Source organism: Mesitornis unicolor, unplaced genomic scaffold (genome assembly GCF_000695765.1).
Source record: "Mesitornis unicolor isolate BGI_N332 unplaced genomic scaffold, ASM69576v1 scaffold6457, whole genome shotgun sequence".
Taxonomy (NCBI): domain Eukaryota; kingdom Metazoa; phylum Chordata; class Aves; order Mesitornithiformes; family Mesitornithidae; genus Mesitornis; species Mesitornis unicolor.
This window is the reverse complement of record NW_010198379.1, coordinates 159,155-177,169: the sequence shown is the minus strand read 5'-3', so window position 1 is coordinate 177,169 and position 18,015 is coordinate 159,155. Positions and strand designations below refer to the sequence as shown.

Genomic DNA, 18,015 nt, shown 5'->3' with positions numbered 1-18,015 from the left:
CTGCTGCCTTGTGTGCTTGTCTCCCAGGCAGCCCCTGCAAACAGTACAGTGCCCTTCCTATTCCTGGCTGAGCTCCCCCACCCAAAATTGCCATCTAAGCCCAAGCTATGGAGTTTAATTTTGGTTCTGGAGCAGCGTGTCCCTCCATGGCACTGCACCACCTGCATGCTCAGGGGACCCCACTGACAGCCTTGCCTCCACTCGCAATCCTGATCTTGACCTCAGTATGAACCAAGAGCGCCTGATTTTGGAAAACGTAGAAGTTGCAGTCTATGATACAGTTGAGTTGTAGAAATACAACTAGTTGTAGTTATTCCATTGTAATGACTGTGCTCTCAGCATCTATGAAGGAAGATGCTGGGAACCATCCTGCTGGCAGATGTGGTCCTTTTTAAACATTGCCAGCTTATCTTTTTCGTGGAGCAGCTGGGAGGCTTAAAGCAGCACTTTCCTGGTCTTTTGTGGTAAGGCTTGAACCCCTCTGCTTTGCACCTGGCACCATTTTCCTCCTCCGAGTGAGCTTTTCTTTTTCCCCCCTCCCTTGTATGCATGAAAAAGATAACGCACAACTGGATGTTTTTTTGTCTGTGCATAGACAAAGCCGTGAGGAGGCAGCCAGGCAGTTTAGTTTAGCGCTTAATAGGATCGAGCAGCTTTGCTGGGGTTGTGCAAAACCGTACACTAAAAACGAAGCACTTTTTCTGCAGTAACAACAACAAAAAAGTAGTTACACAAACTTTTGCTCATCTTAATGCTCAGTACAGCCTGGAGCTCTGCTCTGACTTGTCGGGCGCCTGCATAAACGAAGGCAATTCTGACCTCTGCTGTTGGCCCAAAGCATCACCAGGCTGGGAAGAGCGCAGCGCTTCCCGCCGAGGTTGTGTAATGCCGGGTATGGTGCGGGGTTGGCCGGCGCCGCTCGCTCCCTCGCCCCGGTAGCGCTGCTTGGTGCTCGCCGTTGTGTTATAACACAGGTTACAAAACAGCCGGAGGTACCCCCCCCGCCTCCTTGAGTGACAGTGGATCCTTGTCTGTTACTCATCCAGCAATGTAACATGATGATTACTAAAATCCGACATGGATGATAAACATGGTTGTTTTTTTTCCACCCCTAAATTAACAAAAGAGCCTCAGAGTGCTTGGCAGGAAGGATGAGTAGATCCCGACCTCCAGCAGCCTGCAGCCGTGGGGGAGCCCAGAGATGCTCCCTCACACAGCAGTGAAAATGCTGCACAAAGACACTGTGTCTTCACACAGCGCCTAGCTGGGCTGAGGGGTTTGCTGAAGCTGACGAGCTGACATGGGCTGGGAAGTGGAGTGGTTATTCCTGCACCCGCAATTAATTATAAAGCTGCTGAAAAAGATCTAGGTCCTGCCCTATAGCAGGAGATTGGCATGAGTTGTGAATCAGGGACTAGCCTAAATCTGCCTTCCTCATACATCAGGTTGAGCTACTGTGATGTGCAAGATGCTGTCTAGGTAGCTTTTAAGTCTGGTCCATACTGGCAATTCCTATGTAGAATATACTTTTTATGTTCATTGTCTGCCTTCATATTTTTTCTAATTTGGACAATGAAAATCAGTGAAGTTGTCTCAAAAAAACAACAGAGTTGTTATCTTGGCTGCAGAAAGCTGAGAAAAGCCACTCTGGGAAGCAGACTTTTGGGGAAGTGTAGACCTTTACCCATTCCCAAAGACATGAGAATTCATGTGGTACCCCTTGGTACCAGAGGAAGGAGTGGTCCCCAGCAGCTGGAAGTGCTGGTGCTCATTTGGTGGTGGGGTCATCTACTGTACCCTGCTTCAGTTTATTGCATGGAAGAGTTGTAGAAAGAAACACTTAAGGTGGTTACATCCATAATGAGGAGACTTGACTGTTCTCAAGTCCTGCACTGAGGTTGTGTAGCTGCTCAGTGTATCAATCTCAGATTTATTCTTTGAAATGCTTAGGAAAAGAAGACATTAAAAACCCAACCCCTTTGTTGTCATGCTACCACTTGGCTAGAAGCTGACACCCACCACCACCAAGGCTGGGGTAGAATGCCCATAACACCCAGTGTTTTGGGGATATACCTAAGGTGGTGTTTTAAGTAGATAGGCTAGAAATGGAGAACAGAAAAGTCAGAGGCACACAGGTGTCTGATCCTTTAATGATTGCCTGATTAAAAGCCATTCCTAAAATATGCTGTTGCATTTGCCTTCATGTGGTCTTCTTTGACCACATATGTATCAGGTGATGCTCAGTGGCTTCATAGTGAAGCTCTGCCAGGCTGTGGGGTGGCTGGATGCTTTCTGTGCTAAGACTCCACCAGAAACCCATTCTGCCATGGGGACGTGGTGCCTGCAGCAGCAGCAGCTCCACGTGGACAAGGCTTTGCCCCACAGCTGCTGGGCTGGTCCAGGCCAGTCCTCCAGAGGAAACGTGTCCTCTTTTCACCCGCCTCACTTAGTTGTCTGCAGCTTTTCTATCAGAGGGAATAAAATCCTGCCAGGGGCATTCTGCTCCACCCCGGGTAAGCTCACAGCCCGCTTGCCTCGTGTCTCTGAAATATGCTAGTGCTTTCATAACCCAACACGTGCTGCTACGCTTGAGGAGCAGGGGAGTTTCTCTGAAACGTGTCTTGCTCTGTGGGGCCATCACTTGCTGAGGTCCATCTCTGCATTACTGCCACACAGTGGTATGGGTTTTTTGAGGTCTCAGGGCAAGTACTGTGTCATGGGCAGCATTGCTGTTCCCTCCTGAGCAGCGTGATCTTGACCCTGGAGAGGTTTCCTAGCCTTTGAAATGCTGATGTGTTGTTGTTTTGTTGTGCATAACTGGTTCTTGCTGTCTGAATAATCAGATTTTGGCAGGGTCTGGCTTGTGAAATGGTGGTGGGAGCTTTGCCTTGCGGTGCTGATGGGTTCAAACATAGCTTTTGTGACCTCGGAAACAGACGGTTCAGGATGGTTCGCTACAGGCTCTTGTGGCAGGTAGAAGGCAGAAGAAGGGTTAGGAGATTGTGTTCCTGCCAACATCACTTGCTTAAAGTCAGTAGTTGAAAAGTGTATTTGGTTTTATGCCCTCATGGATTTGGCACAATCATTTTTATCTGAGCGTTTGTCTGTTCGGCTGCATTAGGACAGGTGGAGATGTCTTTTGGGCATGAGCACCATGAGCTCTGCAGCCCCCATGGCATGGCCATGCACAGGAGTGCACTCATGCACCCCACTGGCATGCAGGCAGTGGAGATCCTCCTTTTTACACAGCAAGACCCAGTGCCTGCATGTCCTGGCCTGAGAGAGCCTACCTGGCTTTGCAAGAGCAATTTGAGAAGTGCTCTATTTCCTCCAACAAAAAAAATCTACCCGGGGAGGGAGTTTCATATGCAGTTGTCTCAGAGCTTCAAAAGTGAAAATTCGTGGTTTTGAAATACCCTTATCCTTTTCCTTCCAGAAAAGGATCAGCAGTGGGGGGAGAAAGGGAGAACATAGGAGGCAAAAATTAATTAGAAGTACAATTTTTTTTCTTTTCAGTTTGAAAAATTTTCATGATTGTTTTTATATTCCTTCAAAATCCTGTGTTATGTTTGGAGAAAAATTAACAAAAGCACTTGTGGATTTTTTTGGTCTAAATTCCTTTTCTACTGATTTAAGCAGTTACAAAATCATTGCTCTTCCTTTTATTTTCCAATTCAGAGAGCCCGGCTGGACTCATTGCTGAGAACCTCCTCAAAGCCAAGGAAATAGCCCTCAATGATTCTCGTGTTCCTGAGCAGCTCAGGAATTACTTGCAGAAAGCTCTTGATGTTGCTCTGGGACTAGACCCTTACCTGGAGGCAATGGCAACTTCAAAGAGGTATGTATAATCCTCTGTAAACTTGTGCTTTTTTCCCTGTCATTATACGAATGTGTTCTTAGGTTTTCTGTTGAGAATATGCTATAAACATAAAGGAAGGAAGAAAAATGAGATTTAACTGCACCCAAATATCTATGGAAATGTGCATGGACGTGTGTCTATGTGTACCCATGGCCTTGAGGAGAGCAGGTGAGGATAAATAGTCCTTACTCTAAATTTTGCAAGATATTTTGCCAGTCGACTCTTGACTATGGCACTGTTGGACCATGTCCCATGACAAAGCAGCAAGGCAGCCTCCATGCAGTGTCCTTCGAAAGGCTCAAAGAGGGAGCCCCTGCATCAAGTTGGTGCTTGGGTAAAGGAAGAAGAAACCCTGCACCTCCGCAATAACAGCCTTTATATGCAGCTTTTATCTCCAAGCACTCAACAAACATTAATTAATCTGCTAACTAAATTACTCTAGTAACTAAACTAATTAATTAATCTAATTTAAGGTATCATTAATTCAGAAGTCCAACCGATACCCTCATTATTCTTTTTTGAGCAGCAGTATATTATCCAGCCGTGTGGGGTCTGCTAAACAACTCCCATTTATCAGTGTGCATTTTGATTTGTGGAAAAAGCCAGTTCTGTCTAAAATTGACAATGTGTAAACTGTTCCAGGCTGTGGATTACGGGAACGCTGAGCGTTCGTTCTGTTGCTGAAATAATAGCTGATAGTTGTTTGACTTACGCTTGCTGTACGATAATAGCTATACATTATCTTATTAAAGTTGTTAAAGCATTTGCGAGGGGCAGGAAAGAGGTTATGTGAAATGTTCTACTCTTTAAGTCTTGGATTATCTGAGTGTGGCTGACATGGGTTATGAATTCTTTCTCATTTTACTGAGGAGACGGGGGGGAAGAAAAAAGCAAGCCTGAAATGGCTCAATATTCTGGCCATCACCAGCCATTTCTGGTGGTTACTCTCTGCAGACAGGGTAATCTAATCTGTCCAGAGGCTATGGACATCTTCCAGTCCATTCCCTTTTCTTTGTAATAGGTAACATCTCACTTCATCCAGAGCCATCGCCACAGGCCTGGCTTCTGTGCAATAGCATCTGGAGATGATACCCTGCTTTTCTCTGCAGTTCGGGACGTGTCCTGGTTTCGCTGGGATAGAATCGTAGAATCCATTTTGTAATCAGGAAAGCTGCATATTTGAGAAGACCACAGCCCCCAGTTTGGTGGGAACAAAGTCGATAAGACCCTTGGTTTTAGTTTTTGGCCGGCACTGGTATGCAGGTTGCCATAGTGGTAAATCATTAGCTGAGTCGAATTAGTGAGGTGCAGAAGTTATAAGCAGCAAAAGCCAGGGCAGCTGACCCAAGTTGGCCATCAGAAGTGTTTCACACATGAAAACAAAGCTTACTATAAATTGAGAAGTTTGTTGCGGAGAGCCTTCTTTCCTTGGCTGTCATCCTTGATGGGTCTTGCCCATTGTTCTGCTTCCAAGGCTTGCATTGAATTAACTTGATTCATTTATTTATTATTAAAATTTGCTAAAGCATTCAGTGCTGGGAGCCCACAGCCCACAACCACTGCATGAGCTGAGTATAACTTTGTGTACTTGATATTTATATTGGTTTTAATATTAGGGTTTAAAACTTACTGTTTTATTCAATCTATTCCCATTTCGACCCATGGCTTTCCTTTCCTTTTCCTGATTCCTCTCCGCAGGTGGGGAGGAGACATTGGATGATAGAACAACTCCCCAGTTGAAGTCAGGAGGAAAAGAAAAAATTCCTGTCTCTAAAAATTTCTAGATTTTTCCATCTTTTCCCTCATTCTGCAGTGAAACCTTTTTTGGCTGAAAAAAAAAAAAGATTTGGGATCTTTTCAGTGGGGAATCCTTTCCTTCGGTCCCACAGCTCCTTTTTCCCAAGCCCCTATGACTGGAGCAGCTACCAGCACCAAGATGGGCCTATTGCTGAGCCAGGTCCTCTTAGAAATTTAATTTAGAGATATCCGTAATGCTGCTGGGTTAATTTTTCATGCTCATGCACAGACGACCTTTGCCAGAAGTTTCCCTCTTGGTTGCTGTTTTTTATGCAGGATATTCAGATTTAGGTTGTTGCCATAATGTTGAAATATCTTTCCTTTCCCAGGAAAACTTCAGCTGACCATGGCCCAGAGGATGCTGGAGGAACTGAAACCAGGGTTAGGCTGCAGGAAGAACAAACCTCTGGCTCCTTGAATGGCAAGTTGGTCAACCAAGAGGGTAAAATATCACCAGATTGATGTGAACGTTAACACTGAAGTTCATAATCCTCTGTGTCTTGAGTCGGGAAGAGATGAGCGCCATGGAAATGCTCAGAAAAATGTGGAAAATTACTTAAAAAGAAAGTTAAGAACTTCTTGTAGGCTTCAATCTTCCTTGAGCATGAATTTTCCCTGTCCCAACTCCTCCCATGCCCTGGTGCCCCCCCACACACACACGCACAAGCACATGCTCATGGGTGCTTTAATTAACAGTCCCAGCCCCTGTCCCTTAATGAGCAGCAAAGAGATGATTGTCCTTCCTGGAAGGGGAAGGAAGGGAAAAATCATGTTGGTTTGGGTTCGGGGGTGTCTGATCGGGGTTTATGGGGCTTTTGCACTGGAGGTGGCCTATGGCTGAGCTCTGGACCTTTTCGAGTGGCAATACCCAGGCTTGTGTCCCCATATAAAGCCTATTACATTAAGTCTATTCCCAGATTCATTCTTCCCAGATGTTCCCATCTTTTGAGCAATATATCATCGCAGTGAAGTACTCTTATAATGTATTACACTAATACATTGTTCGAAGGACACCACTGATGATAAATTTCTTAAATGATGGTGCTGTCTAGGGATAATGACTCTAAGAGCAAATGCAAGGTAATGTAGTGATCTTTTTTTTTAAACTGGGTTCCAGAAAGAATATGGAGACATCTTAAAGCCATTTTCATATGGGGGGAATGTTAAAATATGCAATATTTCAAGCACTATTTAACAAGCACTTGAACAATAGCAGCATTGATGAGAAAGGTTCTACATTTAAAACCAGTCCCTTTATTCTGTTGTCTTTTAGCTACATTTTAGATGAAGTTTTGTCAGATTCTGTTGTTAAACCCTTATTTGAAATTGTTTTAAGCTTAGATTTTTTTTTAGTGATCACTTAAAAGTTACATCTAATTTTCATTGCGAACAGGGTACAGCCTTCTCCACAGTTTTATTTTTAAAATTTTCCTTCTTGTCTTTCAACAGGGCAAATTTTTCGGATGTTTGTTCATCTGATCAGAGCCAGGAAGATTTTATTAATTGGCAAGCTTAAAGGTTACAGTATCCTTGCTGTCGCAGAAGAATTGCCGGATGATGGCAAAATCTTTGCATGTGCAGAAGCACCGTATCCCGGAGTGAACAGCCAAGAAGCATTTGATTATTCTTCAGATGGTAGAAAGATAAGCATGCAAGTGGGACCAATGGATGAGACTTTGGAGGTAAAGTTGGTTGGGAATTTGGGAGCTCTTGTGCAGGGCACGTTAAGGAGTTTTGGGCAGGTCCTCATTCCTGCCCACAAAATGCTGGATGGTGACCATAGTTTGCTTGCAAATATGTGAACACACTTTTGCACTGCAGTTGTTTCTTGTCCGTGACGATGTACGATGGGACAGGTTTGTCACACGAGATGGTTTTTTTTCATTTGGGAGCTCTTGTGCAGGGCACGTTAAGGAGTTTTGGGCAGGTCCTCATTCCTGCCCACAAAATGCTGGATGGTGACCATAGTTTGCTTGCAAATATGTGAACACACTTTTGCACTGCAGTTGTTTCTTGTCCGTGACGATGTACGAGGTTTGTCACACAAGATGTTTTTTTTTCTTTTAACTAAAACACTACCTTTAGATCAGAACGATCACAAGCTCCAAATGTAGGTCTCTGGGCTTTAGCGGCAGAGTTTTACTTGATTTGGGTGGGCTTTGTTTCAGGCTGTCTAATTCCAGACATAAGGAGCTGGAAGGGTTTATCTGTGCATAAGGGAGTGGAGCATCTCCTGATGAGAAGTGGCTGAGGGAGCTGGGGCTCTTGAGCTTGGAGCAGAGGAGACTGAGGGGTGCCCTCATTCATGGGGATCAATTTGGAAAGGGCGAGTGTCAGGAGGAAGGAGCCAGGCTCTGCTCTGGGATGTCCAATGCCAGGACAAGGGGCAATGGTCCCAAGCTGGAGCATAGGAGGTTCAAGCTGAAGATGAGGACAAACTTTGTCAGTGTGAGGGTGCCAGAGCATGGCCCAGGCTGCCCAGAGAGGTTGTGGAGTCTCCTTGTCTGGAGACACCCAAACCCCTGGCCGTGTTCCTGTGTGACTGCTCTGGTGATCCTGCTCTGGCAGGGGTTGGACTGGGGAAGCTTTCCAGGTCCCTTCCAACTCCTCATATTCTAGGATTCTGTGCCTCCTGGGCCTGCCCTGAGAAGGAATCCTTATTCCAAATGTTCACAAGAATTGGGAAAGTCCTGCAAAAGTTTGTAATCCATCAGTAACCTGTCGCTGTTTTACCCCACTGAAAACACCATGGGCAATTAGGCCTCACATTTGTCACTTCAGAGCAATGTGATAAGCTTCAGACATGCAAGTGCGTTAGCTCTGGTTTTTTCATTCTGACCACCAGTTTTGTCCCAAGAAAGAGAAAAGCTTACGATTGCCAGCAGACAGAGGAGTTTCACATTTAATTCCAGTTTATGCATCTCCAGGATGCTGCTGCAGGTCCAGCACATAACAGGTGATGCCCATGCCAAGTTCATTAAAGCTACAGCCTTTCTATTATTAATGCAAACCAATTTGATCTGGTTCCATTTTCATTCTGGATGTGTCAGTGTGAGCCTCATTGTAATTGTATTTGCATTAACAGGCACCATATTTGTTTCTAAAATGAAATGGCCAGGAGCTTTCTGACCTCTGGCTTTCACAACCTCCAAGTTTGATAAGAAAGAAAGAAAGAGCTTTGACAAGTATGTGAATAAACGAAATGTTACAGATCACCTGCAATGTGCAGCATTTAAAATCCCAGCTCCCCGCAGTGAGTGTGAAATTAATTGAATTGCTGTTGCTCTCTAGTGCCCATTCTGTGCAACTGACTTACTGTGACTGAATTAAAATATCTAGAGGCAGGCAGAGTACATGCTGTGTAGAGATTAAAGAAGGGAGCAAAGACATGGAAATTAAATCCTTAAAACAGAACATTGCAATTGATTTTATATCCTCCAATCGCAATGTGAAGGCATATCCTGACCCCAGTTCTGCAGGTGCTCAGGGCTTCGAATGGCTCTTGGAGCTGATGGGAGAGGGGATGCAGGAGAGATCTCAGCACTAGGGACACCCCTCTATGTGGGATCTCTACACTGGGCTCTGAACTTTTGTTGCTCAACTTGGTGGATGTTTCATCATTGCTATCAGGGAAATCAGGATTGTCCTACAGCACCTCTAGGTCTTTATCCACAGTGTCTGTAAATGGCACAGACACAAGTTTGGTGCCCTCTCTGGTGCCTTCGCATTGAGGTTTGCCTGACTGGAGTGGGGCAGCCAGATGGGAACACATTTGGATGCATGGAAAAGGCTCAGGCTGTCAATGGTGTGCAGGCTTTTCCCTCCTAGAGAAGACCAGCTTAGGTTGGAGACCAAGCAGGCTTCCTCCAATCCATGTGGGCATGCTGGAAGGCAGGAGGATGAGGCAGGCATGGGTGGGAGGTAGGCTAGGGATGGCACAGCCAAGATCTCACAGCTCAGCTTCATGAAGGAGTTGCATTTCTGTCCCCATCATCTTCAGTGAGTCTGGTCACCAGTGAACTGGGTGAGTGTTCCTGAAAAGCGTGGTGAGATCCAGGAGAGCTGGAACAAGCACTGGCAAAGGTGGTGCTGGTTGTCTGTGGTTTCTACAGTCCTAGGTTTCATTCCTGTCCCTCTAGAGAAGTTAGAAGGCAGACATGGTCACCCAATGCTTTCTTTTTGGAGGTGGCTGCCTCAGCTTTCTTGCTGTGGTGGCTATGGCTGAATTTTGCTTCCAGGCTGAGTGCAATAGGGCAGGATTTCTGCTTATCCGCTGCTCCTCAAATCTTTGCAGCAGTGCAAGATCTTGGGAGCAGATTTGCCTCACTGCACTGGTTCTCTCAAAGCACAGAAATATCGTATGATATATAAACAACACTATGTGGCAGGGAAGGCCTTTTCTGCTGCATGAAGCTGTGTTCCAGAAAGTCCAAACTGCCAGAAGGTACATGATGTATTCTCACTTCTGGTATAAAACCAGCCCACCCAAGGGTTACATCCTAGCTATAGGTAGAGGGTACCGTCCAAGCACTACAGGATGTGTCCAGTGCTGCATCCACATCTGCTGTCAATGCCCTTTACAAGGAAAGCTGCCAGATGTTGCAGCAGTGGCCACAAGGATGCAACACATCCATGCCTTTGACAGTGGGGCCTTTGTGGAGCCATGCGGCTCTGGCTTTTCCACCTGCAACCACAGCTCATCAGACCAGGAGCAGCGCAAGGGCAGCCCATCAGTCCATGGCAGCCCCTTGACCAGGCTTGCTGCTTTGCATTATAGCACAGTGGTGGCAGGGATGTCTGGGTTCCTCATCTCTCGTCCCCCACAAAAAGCCAGCTGCAAAACCTTGAGCTATTGAAGGATGCTAAATATCAACTGGGAGCTGCAGAGCTCAGGTTCAGGGTCAGGTTCATTTGGTAATGGATGGCACAATGGAAAAACCCACTTTTCCTACGTGTGGGGGACGGGCTGCCAAGTTAGGCTGGGTCCACACCAAAGCATGTAACTCACATAGAGCATGGCACACACCTCTGTGCCCAACGGCCTCAGTATTTTTGACATAACCTTTTGCAATGTGGAGCTGGGGGAGCCTTTCCTTAGGTTCAGCCTCTGATACAGGTGCTTTCAGAGGGAATTAGCTAACTTTTCAATGTCCCTCACCATGCATCAGCTGTGAGCAAGAGGTCTGATCCTGCACAAAGAGCTGCCTTTAATTCCCAGTGGACTTTTGGTTGAACAATGGATGTGGGATTGAGTCCGGAGGGAATGCAAACTACCAGGAAATTATTCCCATCTGTGATTTTCATCCTTTCATTTTAAAATGGGAAACACAACACAAAATCTAACACCGTGTTTGCAGCAGATTCTGCTGATTGCAGGGCGTTGTATAAGCATGTCGGGGCTTTCTTTTTTTCTTTTTTTCCCCTCCTTTTACCAGACAGAATAGGTGAAGAGGTTGAGCAGCAGATCTCATTTCTCCTGTTTTGCTGCTTGTGAAGTCTGCCAACAGAATCCACCTTGACAAAGTCAAGGACTCTGCGTTTAATGTTGAACTGAGTGAATAAATTATGCATGAAATTGTGTCGGAGTCTCTAGTGTGCAGAATTGCTCCTTTTGATATGAAAGGTTAATTCAGAAAGGAGTCCAAAATAGCTGGAAATTGTGGGGATAAGTGGATAGTATTCACTGTTGTGAGCTGTTATTACTAGAAATTGCATTCCCTCTCTAGCTTCCCTAGAGATTTAGCTTTGCCGGTGAATATAAACTGTACTCAATAGAATAGCGTTTAGGAGTAACAAGAGTGTATGTCCACATACAGTAAAATATTCTAATGGTGTTTTAAAAGGAAGCTGTACTTTTTCCTGTATTCTGTGTACCCTAAGGATGGACTGCTATTACATTTAGGTCAAGAACAAGGCACAGGGAAGGTAATAAGTTTTGAGTACATCTTTATTACGAATATGCTGACTGTATGATCCACATCAAAGGAACTGGACAGTCGTTTTTTTTCCAATGGAGTTTGTATGTGCCTTATGAGAGAGCGTTGTCTCTGATCAGGACTCCAATCGGGTTTTCTCTCAGCGATTCATTCATGTTTCTATTTGGGATGTCCTTACCCTGATCCTTTGCTGTATCCACCAGCAGTGCTGCTGTGCCCTGTCTCATACTCGTTCTTGGTGCATCTCCTCTACGCAGTGCAGTACTACAAGGGTTTTTTGTTCCTTTTTTAATTTCAAAGGAAGTTAATGACTCACTGTAAGCAGAAGCATTAATTTTAGCCAAGTTTGCTCTGAATTAAGACACTTCTTGTTGCCATCTGTTACTGTCTATGATGCCTCTGTGGCAAGGAGCAGAGATTGCACTGTAAACACTCAGGAAATTAGTTTCAGCGGGATATTTTGCGGGCAGATTGTTTCCTTCTGGATCTCAGCTTTCCTCACAGTTGGGGATGTTTGGGTTCTGCCTCTCTCCTAGCAAAGGACAAAGGCATCTCCAATGCACTGTGAGGTCGCAGGCAGGTCACAGTCTGCTCTGGGAGGACAAGGATGGTCATCCCCTCCTCTTAAACCCCTCATTTTGAGAGGGACAGTAGTCAGCTCTCCTCTTCTCTCCATCACTGCACCAGTATTGCCAGAGCTTAGCTCCACAGCCAGAGCTACCATTAAAGCAGAATTATTTCCTTCTTGGCTCATCAGTGAGGAAACCCTCTCCAGTGTGGTACTCTGGCCATGGTGACTGTCTGTCCAGGTGACCTGTGCTCTGCTGGCCAAGGAGCTCCAGGAAATGAAGCACTTTCCCATTCCTGTGGCTGTTATTCTTTTGTGTTGAGGCTGTTCCAGAGAAGGGAATTTCTTGGATCCTCCTTATAGGCCTGGAGCTGTTTCCAGCTAAGCAAGGAAAATCCGACAGCAGCCTTGAAGCTGTGGAAACAAGAAGCTCAAATGATAGCAGGCATGAACTCCTAGGAATTTCCGTATTGGTGTCTAGTAGCAGGTATCTAGAAGGAACGAAAGGGGCCCAACTGACCTTCATGGTTGTCTGTTCAGGACTCAATGAACTGGCAGAAGAGAAACGCCTTCCGAATGGTGACCTTGCACACACATGGAGTGCAAGGACAAAAGAGGCATGTGGTGGATACACACACGATACATCTCTCCTGGGACGAAAGCTGTGAAGTTAAGAGGTCATTTATCGGTATCAGAAGATAGATAAGAAGGACATAAGCTGTCGGCAGATAGATAGTACAGAAAGAGGGCTGAAATGAGAAGTCCAGCTAATAACCATAGAGCTACACAACTCCATATGGACCTAATGAACTCAATGTGTAAAAGTGAGATTCTTTTTCATTAGGGAGCCATACCACGGAGCAGTAGTAACATATGTTCAGAGATAGCCACATCTGCTTCTCAATGTTTGCCCCCCACCTCCTCCACCTGGGAAGGTTACAAATCAGAAAGTAGTGATAAGTCATGGTAATGACTTGAATTTGACTTGGGTTCCTCTCTCTGGGGAATGAGACCTCTCATCTCTCTTCCTGATGGACTCTTCCTCCCAGCTTTCATCTTCCAACCTTTCCTGCAGTATTTACATTGGACAGACAGACTGATATAAGACGGTCTTCCATGGCAGCAAAAATGCTCCTGCTGCTTTCCCCTAATGCAGTCCAAGAGAGAACCAGGGCAAAATCTTCTTACTGGTCATGAAATGAAAAGACAAATCCCAGGAAACCAGATGTCCCACTTTCTGCTATGTTTATTATAAACCAGCAGATATTTGGCCTTAAGGTCTTCTTTCATTATAGTGTTGTATCAAAAGGTGTCCTAAATGTGGACTCATGAATGCTTTTGGCAGAGCTTCTGTGCTATCAAACATCTGCAGTTAAGTGTGGCTGCCCAGGCTCTCAGGCAGGCTTCATTTCTTCACCACTCACACGTTCACAATTACACCAGTTTGCACAATAGAGTAATTCAGAGTTTGAGTGATCCGCTGCCCACTGAATGACGTGCTCCCTGCTTCAGAAAGGCTCCTGAAATCTCTGTTTGGGAGCCATCAACCTCGCTCCTGAAAACAAATTAGTTTTTCACATTCTGTTGCCATTTGTTATTGATGCTTTCTCACATGCATCTCAGGGGATCGCTCATCACTCATCGCGCACAATGTCTCCAAACACAAAAGGGAAATCTGGACGCAAGAAGTGCTGTTAAAAGTTGTGGTAGAAACAGTGAGTTCTGGAAAACATAATTGTTTCTCTTTTCACTCAGAATGCCAAGTCTTGAAAGCATTTCTGCTTGCCGAGATAGGTGGATGAGCCGTTGTTTCATTGCAACGCACACAGATGCAGTTAAATAGTCCCAGATGGAATCTGAAATATTCCATAGCAGCCTCTTGGGCAGCGAGTGCATTAACTGCCACAGGAGAAGGCTGTAAAGGCTCCCATCTGGTCATCCATCAACACTTTTATACATTATCATCAGCAGCCTGCTTGGCGGGAAGGTGTGCCACAGTTCTGAAAATCCAATTAGATGATAGCAGCCAGTTCTCTTTTATCCTTTCTGTTGCTGAGCCATCCAAAGCATTTTTTTAGATTAAAGAAACATCATTTTCCTTCATAGGAGCTGTGCTGCTTTATCTCTACCATGACTTGTTCTTTTATGTGCTTTACAATTCTATTATTAATTGGGATTTCAACCATTTGCCTGCTACTAAAGTGGGACTCGCTGGTTTCCAATTCCCAGGATCAGCCTTACACCTCTTTTTTTCCAGGCTGATATAATTGGCACTCTTCAATTTGTTGATAGTTACTCTTTTGAGATGAGATCCTCATTGCAGCACCTCAGCCGCAGGGTTTGATGCCAGTCCTCTCCCTTACCCTGATGGATCAATTAGCTTTGGCTCTGGATATGCAGATGCTTCTGCTGTGGCTCTCAGCACCACAAGCTGGGATGAGCCATCCTCTTTTATAGCCTCATTTGCTTTGAGAGGTTCAGAGTTTTGGGCACCAGCATGGCTGAAAAATTGTTTGTAAAACATGGAAAACTCCCAAGATCTCCAGAAGTAATTCTAGCAATGTTACCTTACAAGGACAGGTTTGGGTTTTCTATAAAGGACATTTAAATGGCAAGGCTTTCAATTTTCAGGTAAATAATTAGTGTTTTTTCCAACATAATTTTTTTCCAGGCATTACACGCTGAGGACGAGCACTTTGATATAGTCTTTATTGATGCTGATCAAAGGAACGCTGTTAACCACTACAGCTTTGTCATGGATAACCACTTGCTGAGAATGGATGGAGTGATCTGTGTGGAGAATACACTCATGAAAGGACAAGTCTACCTGGAGAACATAGCTGATGAAAATGTACTAGCTGTCAGAAAATTAAATACAGTGATTAATTCAGATCCTCGAGTAGAGCAGGTTAGTGCAATGCAATTGGCTAAGGTGCCCGTGGTACTGTATCTATGGATTTTGCAAAGTACTCTTTAAAATGTTTCTTTTGTTGGTGGCATTATCCAGAGGACCTAAAATAAACTCAAGTTTTATTATAATTCACCTCACTTGAGCTCTGTGCATGCGTTTCTATATTCAGAAATGGTGCCTACTCTTTGTCTACATCATACAGAGTGTTAAAGGCAAGATGAAAGTGGGGCACTTCAGAGTGAATAATCAGCTCTACAGCACAGCCAAGGAGCCGCCGCTCTGCTTTAATGGCCCTGGAGGCTGTAGGGCATCACCAGCACAACAGGAGTCAACAAAGTCCTACTCCAGCAGGAGAAAAAAAAAGAATAGGATGCATAAACAATACACTGTGGGTTTAGAGGCACAATTAGACACATCCTCCAGGGCTCTAAAAGCAAATGTGGATGATGTTACCCCGGGGCAGTAGTCAGCAGCCTGCAAAGCTTGCTCTTGTGCCAGGACTGCACCGGGCTGGCAGAGAGGCTGCTGTGGCTGGGGGATGCCACCCATAGACTCATAGAATCCCATGTTGGAAGGGACCACAGGGATCATCCAGTCCAACCTCTCCAGGGAAAAGTATCGTTTAAATGAGATGAGTCAGCACCCTGTCAAGCTGACTCTTAAAACTGACCAGTGTAGGGGAATTTACCTCTTCACCTGGGAGATTATTCCAATATCGCATTGATAGATTATTCCAATTTCTAATTGATAGATTATTCCAATGTCTGATTGATCACATGGTAAACAACTTTCTTCTGCAGTTCAATGGGAATCTCTCCAGGAGCAACTTGTGTCCATCACTCCTCATCTTCTTCGTGTGGCTCCTTGTTAAAGGGAGTCTCCTTCTTCTTGGTGCCACCCTTTATGTACTGGTACCTGGTGATATTTGATTCTGGTGAAGTCAAAGGTATGTGTGAACTGGAGTGGGTACGGGCTGTTGTCTGCCTTCAGGCTTGTGACTAAGAAGGTTCCTGTAGTAATTTCAAATTAGGCTAAGTTAGTTACAAAGCAAGCTTTACCCTCTCCTCAGGAGTTGCTTTCGCCTGTGATAAGACTTCAGTATTTTACTCATAAAAAATTGCCTTCAGACACAGAGGAGACTCAGAGAGACAGGGAATTAAGTAGAATTTTAAAAAAAAAACCAGAAATCAGACTCAATTCCTCCCTCAGTTCTCCAAAGTATGCATGACATCGTGATGAAAAGTATCATTTAAATGAGATGAGTCAGCACCCTGTCAAGCTGACTCTTAAAACTGACCAGTGTAGGGGAATTTACCTCTTCACCTGGGAGATTATTCCAATATCGCATTGATAGATTATTCCAATTTCTAATTGATAGATTATTCCAATGTCTGATTGATCACATGGTAAACAACTTTCTTCTGCAGTTCAATGGGAATCTCTCCAGGAGCAACTTGTGTCCATCACTCCTCATCTTCTTCGTGTGGCTCCTTGTTAAAGGGAGTCTCCTTCTTCTTGGTGCCACTCTTTATGTACTGGTACCTGGTGATAAGGTTCTCCCTAAGCCTTCTCTTCCCAAGGCTGAACAGGCGCAGTTTTCTCAGCCTTTCTTCTTAAAGCAGCTCTTCCAGTCCTCTGAGCATCCTTGTGGCCACCCAGGGTGGCCAGAATCCTGCCTGCCCTTCTGCACTGCAAGGCTGGGCCCATGGGGGGACAGGTGAGGTCTGTTACCCCCCTCCCATGCTCCCCTGGCCATAGCTGCTGCCCAGGAGTCTTTGCTTTGTGCCTCATAGGCTTAAGGTCTATGTCTATCTGCAGGTCAGATGGCCTCTAGAGCTGCCTCCTGGGATTCTGTATTTATTCTGACATCAATGTACCAGTGGCAACACCTTTTCTTTGTAGAAGAGGAAAAATTAATGACAATTTTCCATGTCCTGAATCTTAATGTTAGCTATTCAATGCATGGAAATAGCACGTTGTTTCCATATCTAATGTTGTAATAGTTTGATATCGGTGTTGGATCTCCAACATTGAGTGCAGCTTTCGCTAAGGTGTGATAATGATATCAGGGAAAGTAGATGGAAAAAGCCACTGGCTTTCATCTATGGGTGTGGGACAGATTATTCTGGCAAATGCTGAAGAACACCAAAGTGTTGCTGTTGCGGTTTGCTAAGCTCCAAGGATAAGACTGGGATATCCTCGTGACAGCATTAGGCAGGCAGTGGAAACCCAGAATTCTCAGCAGCTGGCACTGATTCAGAAAATGGAGACAAAAATCACATTGTTTTCCTGGCGTTTGTGGAAGCTGTGAGTTTGGAATGTGAGCAAATATAAATGCCTGACATATTTGTGTTGGGAGGAATTTCAGCTGAAGAATAGGCATAGGAGAAAAACTGCTGTGGCCTAATGAAGGAAAGATTGTCCTTCACATTGGTGGAATTTGGGTGATGGAAAGCCAGGTATGAAGCAGCTGCAAACTGTGTGTGTATGTGTTATATTTGCAGATAATTTTACCTGTGCAGAGTGGACTGAGCATCATCCGAAGGAACCCTGCACCTCCAGATGCAGTGATTGAATCCAAGGTGTGTATTTCCACTTGGGAAAACCCTAACTCTGCTGAGGACAATGACAAAATAATTTCCAGGGGCCTGTTAGCAAGATGCTTGGCACATATTAGCCTCTCTAGTCTAGGGCTACACTAACACTGTTAAATACTGATTCCTTGTGAAGTCCTTTGGAACAGCCAGACTGGTGCTGTGATAAATCCCTGGTGTGCTACTCGCTGGGTGGCTGTGCCCAGTGCTCTGGTCCTTCTCATGCAGGGCAGTGTGGGCCCAGCTGTAATGAACCAGTGCAATATTACTGAAGTAGTTCTTTTATTATTATTATTATTATTGTTGTTGTTATATTTTTGGCCCAAAGGCAGCACATGATGTCCTCCTAT

The 18,015-nt window shown here is 44.9% G+C and overlaps 1 protein-coding gene across 1 annotated transcript in view; it reads left to right on the top strand.

Annotated features, from left to right (window-relative positions):
* The window catches only part of LOC104544299, a 39,357-nt gene that overhangs the window by 4,268 nt on the left and 17,074 nt on the right, over positions 1-18,015 (top strand). Inside the window, exons 3-8 of the mRNA XM_010189131.1 lie at positions 3,679-3,838; positions 5,986-6,098; positions 7,106-7,338; positions 14,832-15,068; positions 17,576-17,635; positions 17,924-17,938. Coding sequence (XP_010187433.1) covers positions 3,679-3,838; positions 5,986-6,098; positions 7,106-7,338; positions 14,832-15,068; positions 17,576-17,635; positions 17,924-17,938 — 818 coding nt within the window. The remainder of the gene's footprint in view (positions 1-3,678; positions 3,839-5,985; positions 6,099-7,105; positions 7,339-14,831; positions 15,069-17,575; positions 17,636-17,923; positions 17,939-18,015) is intronic.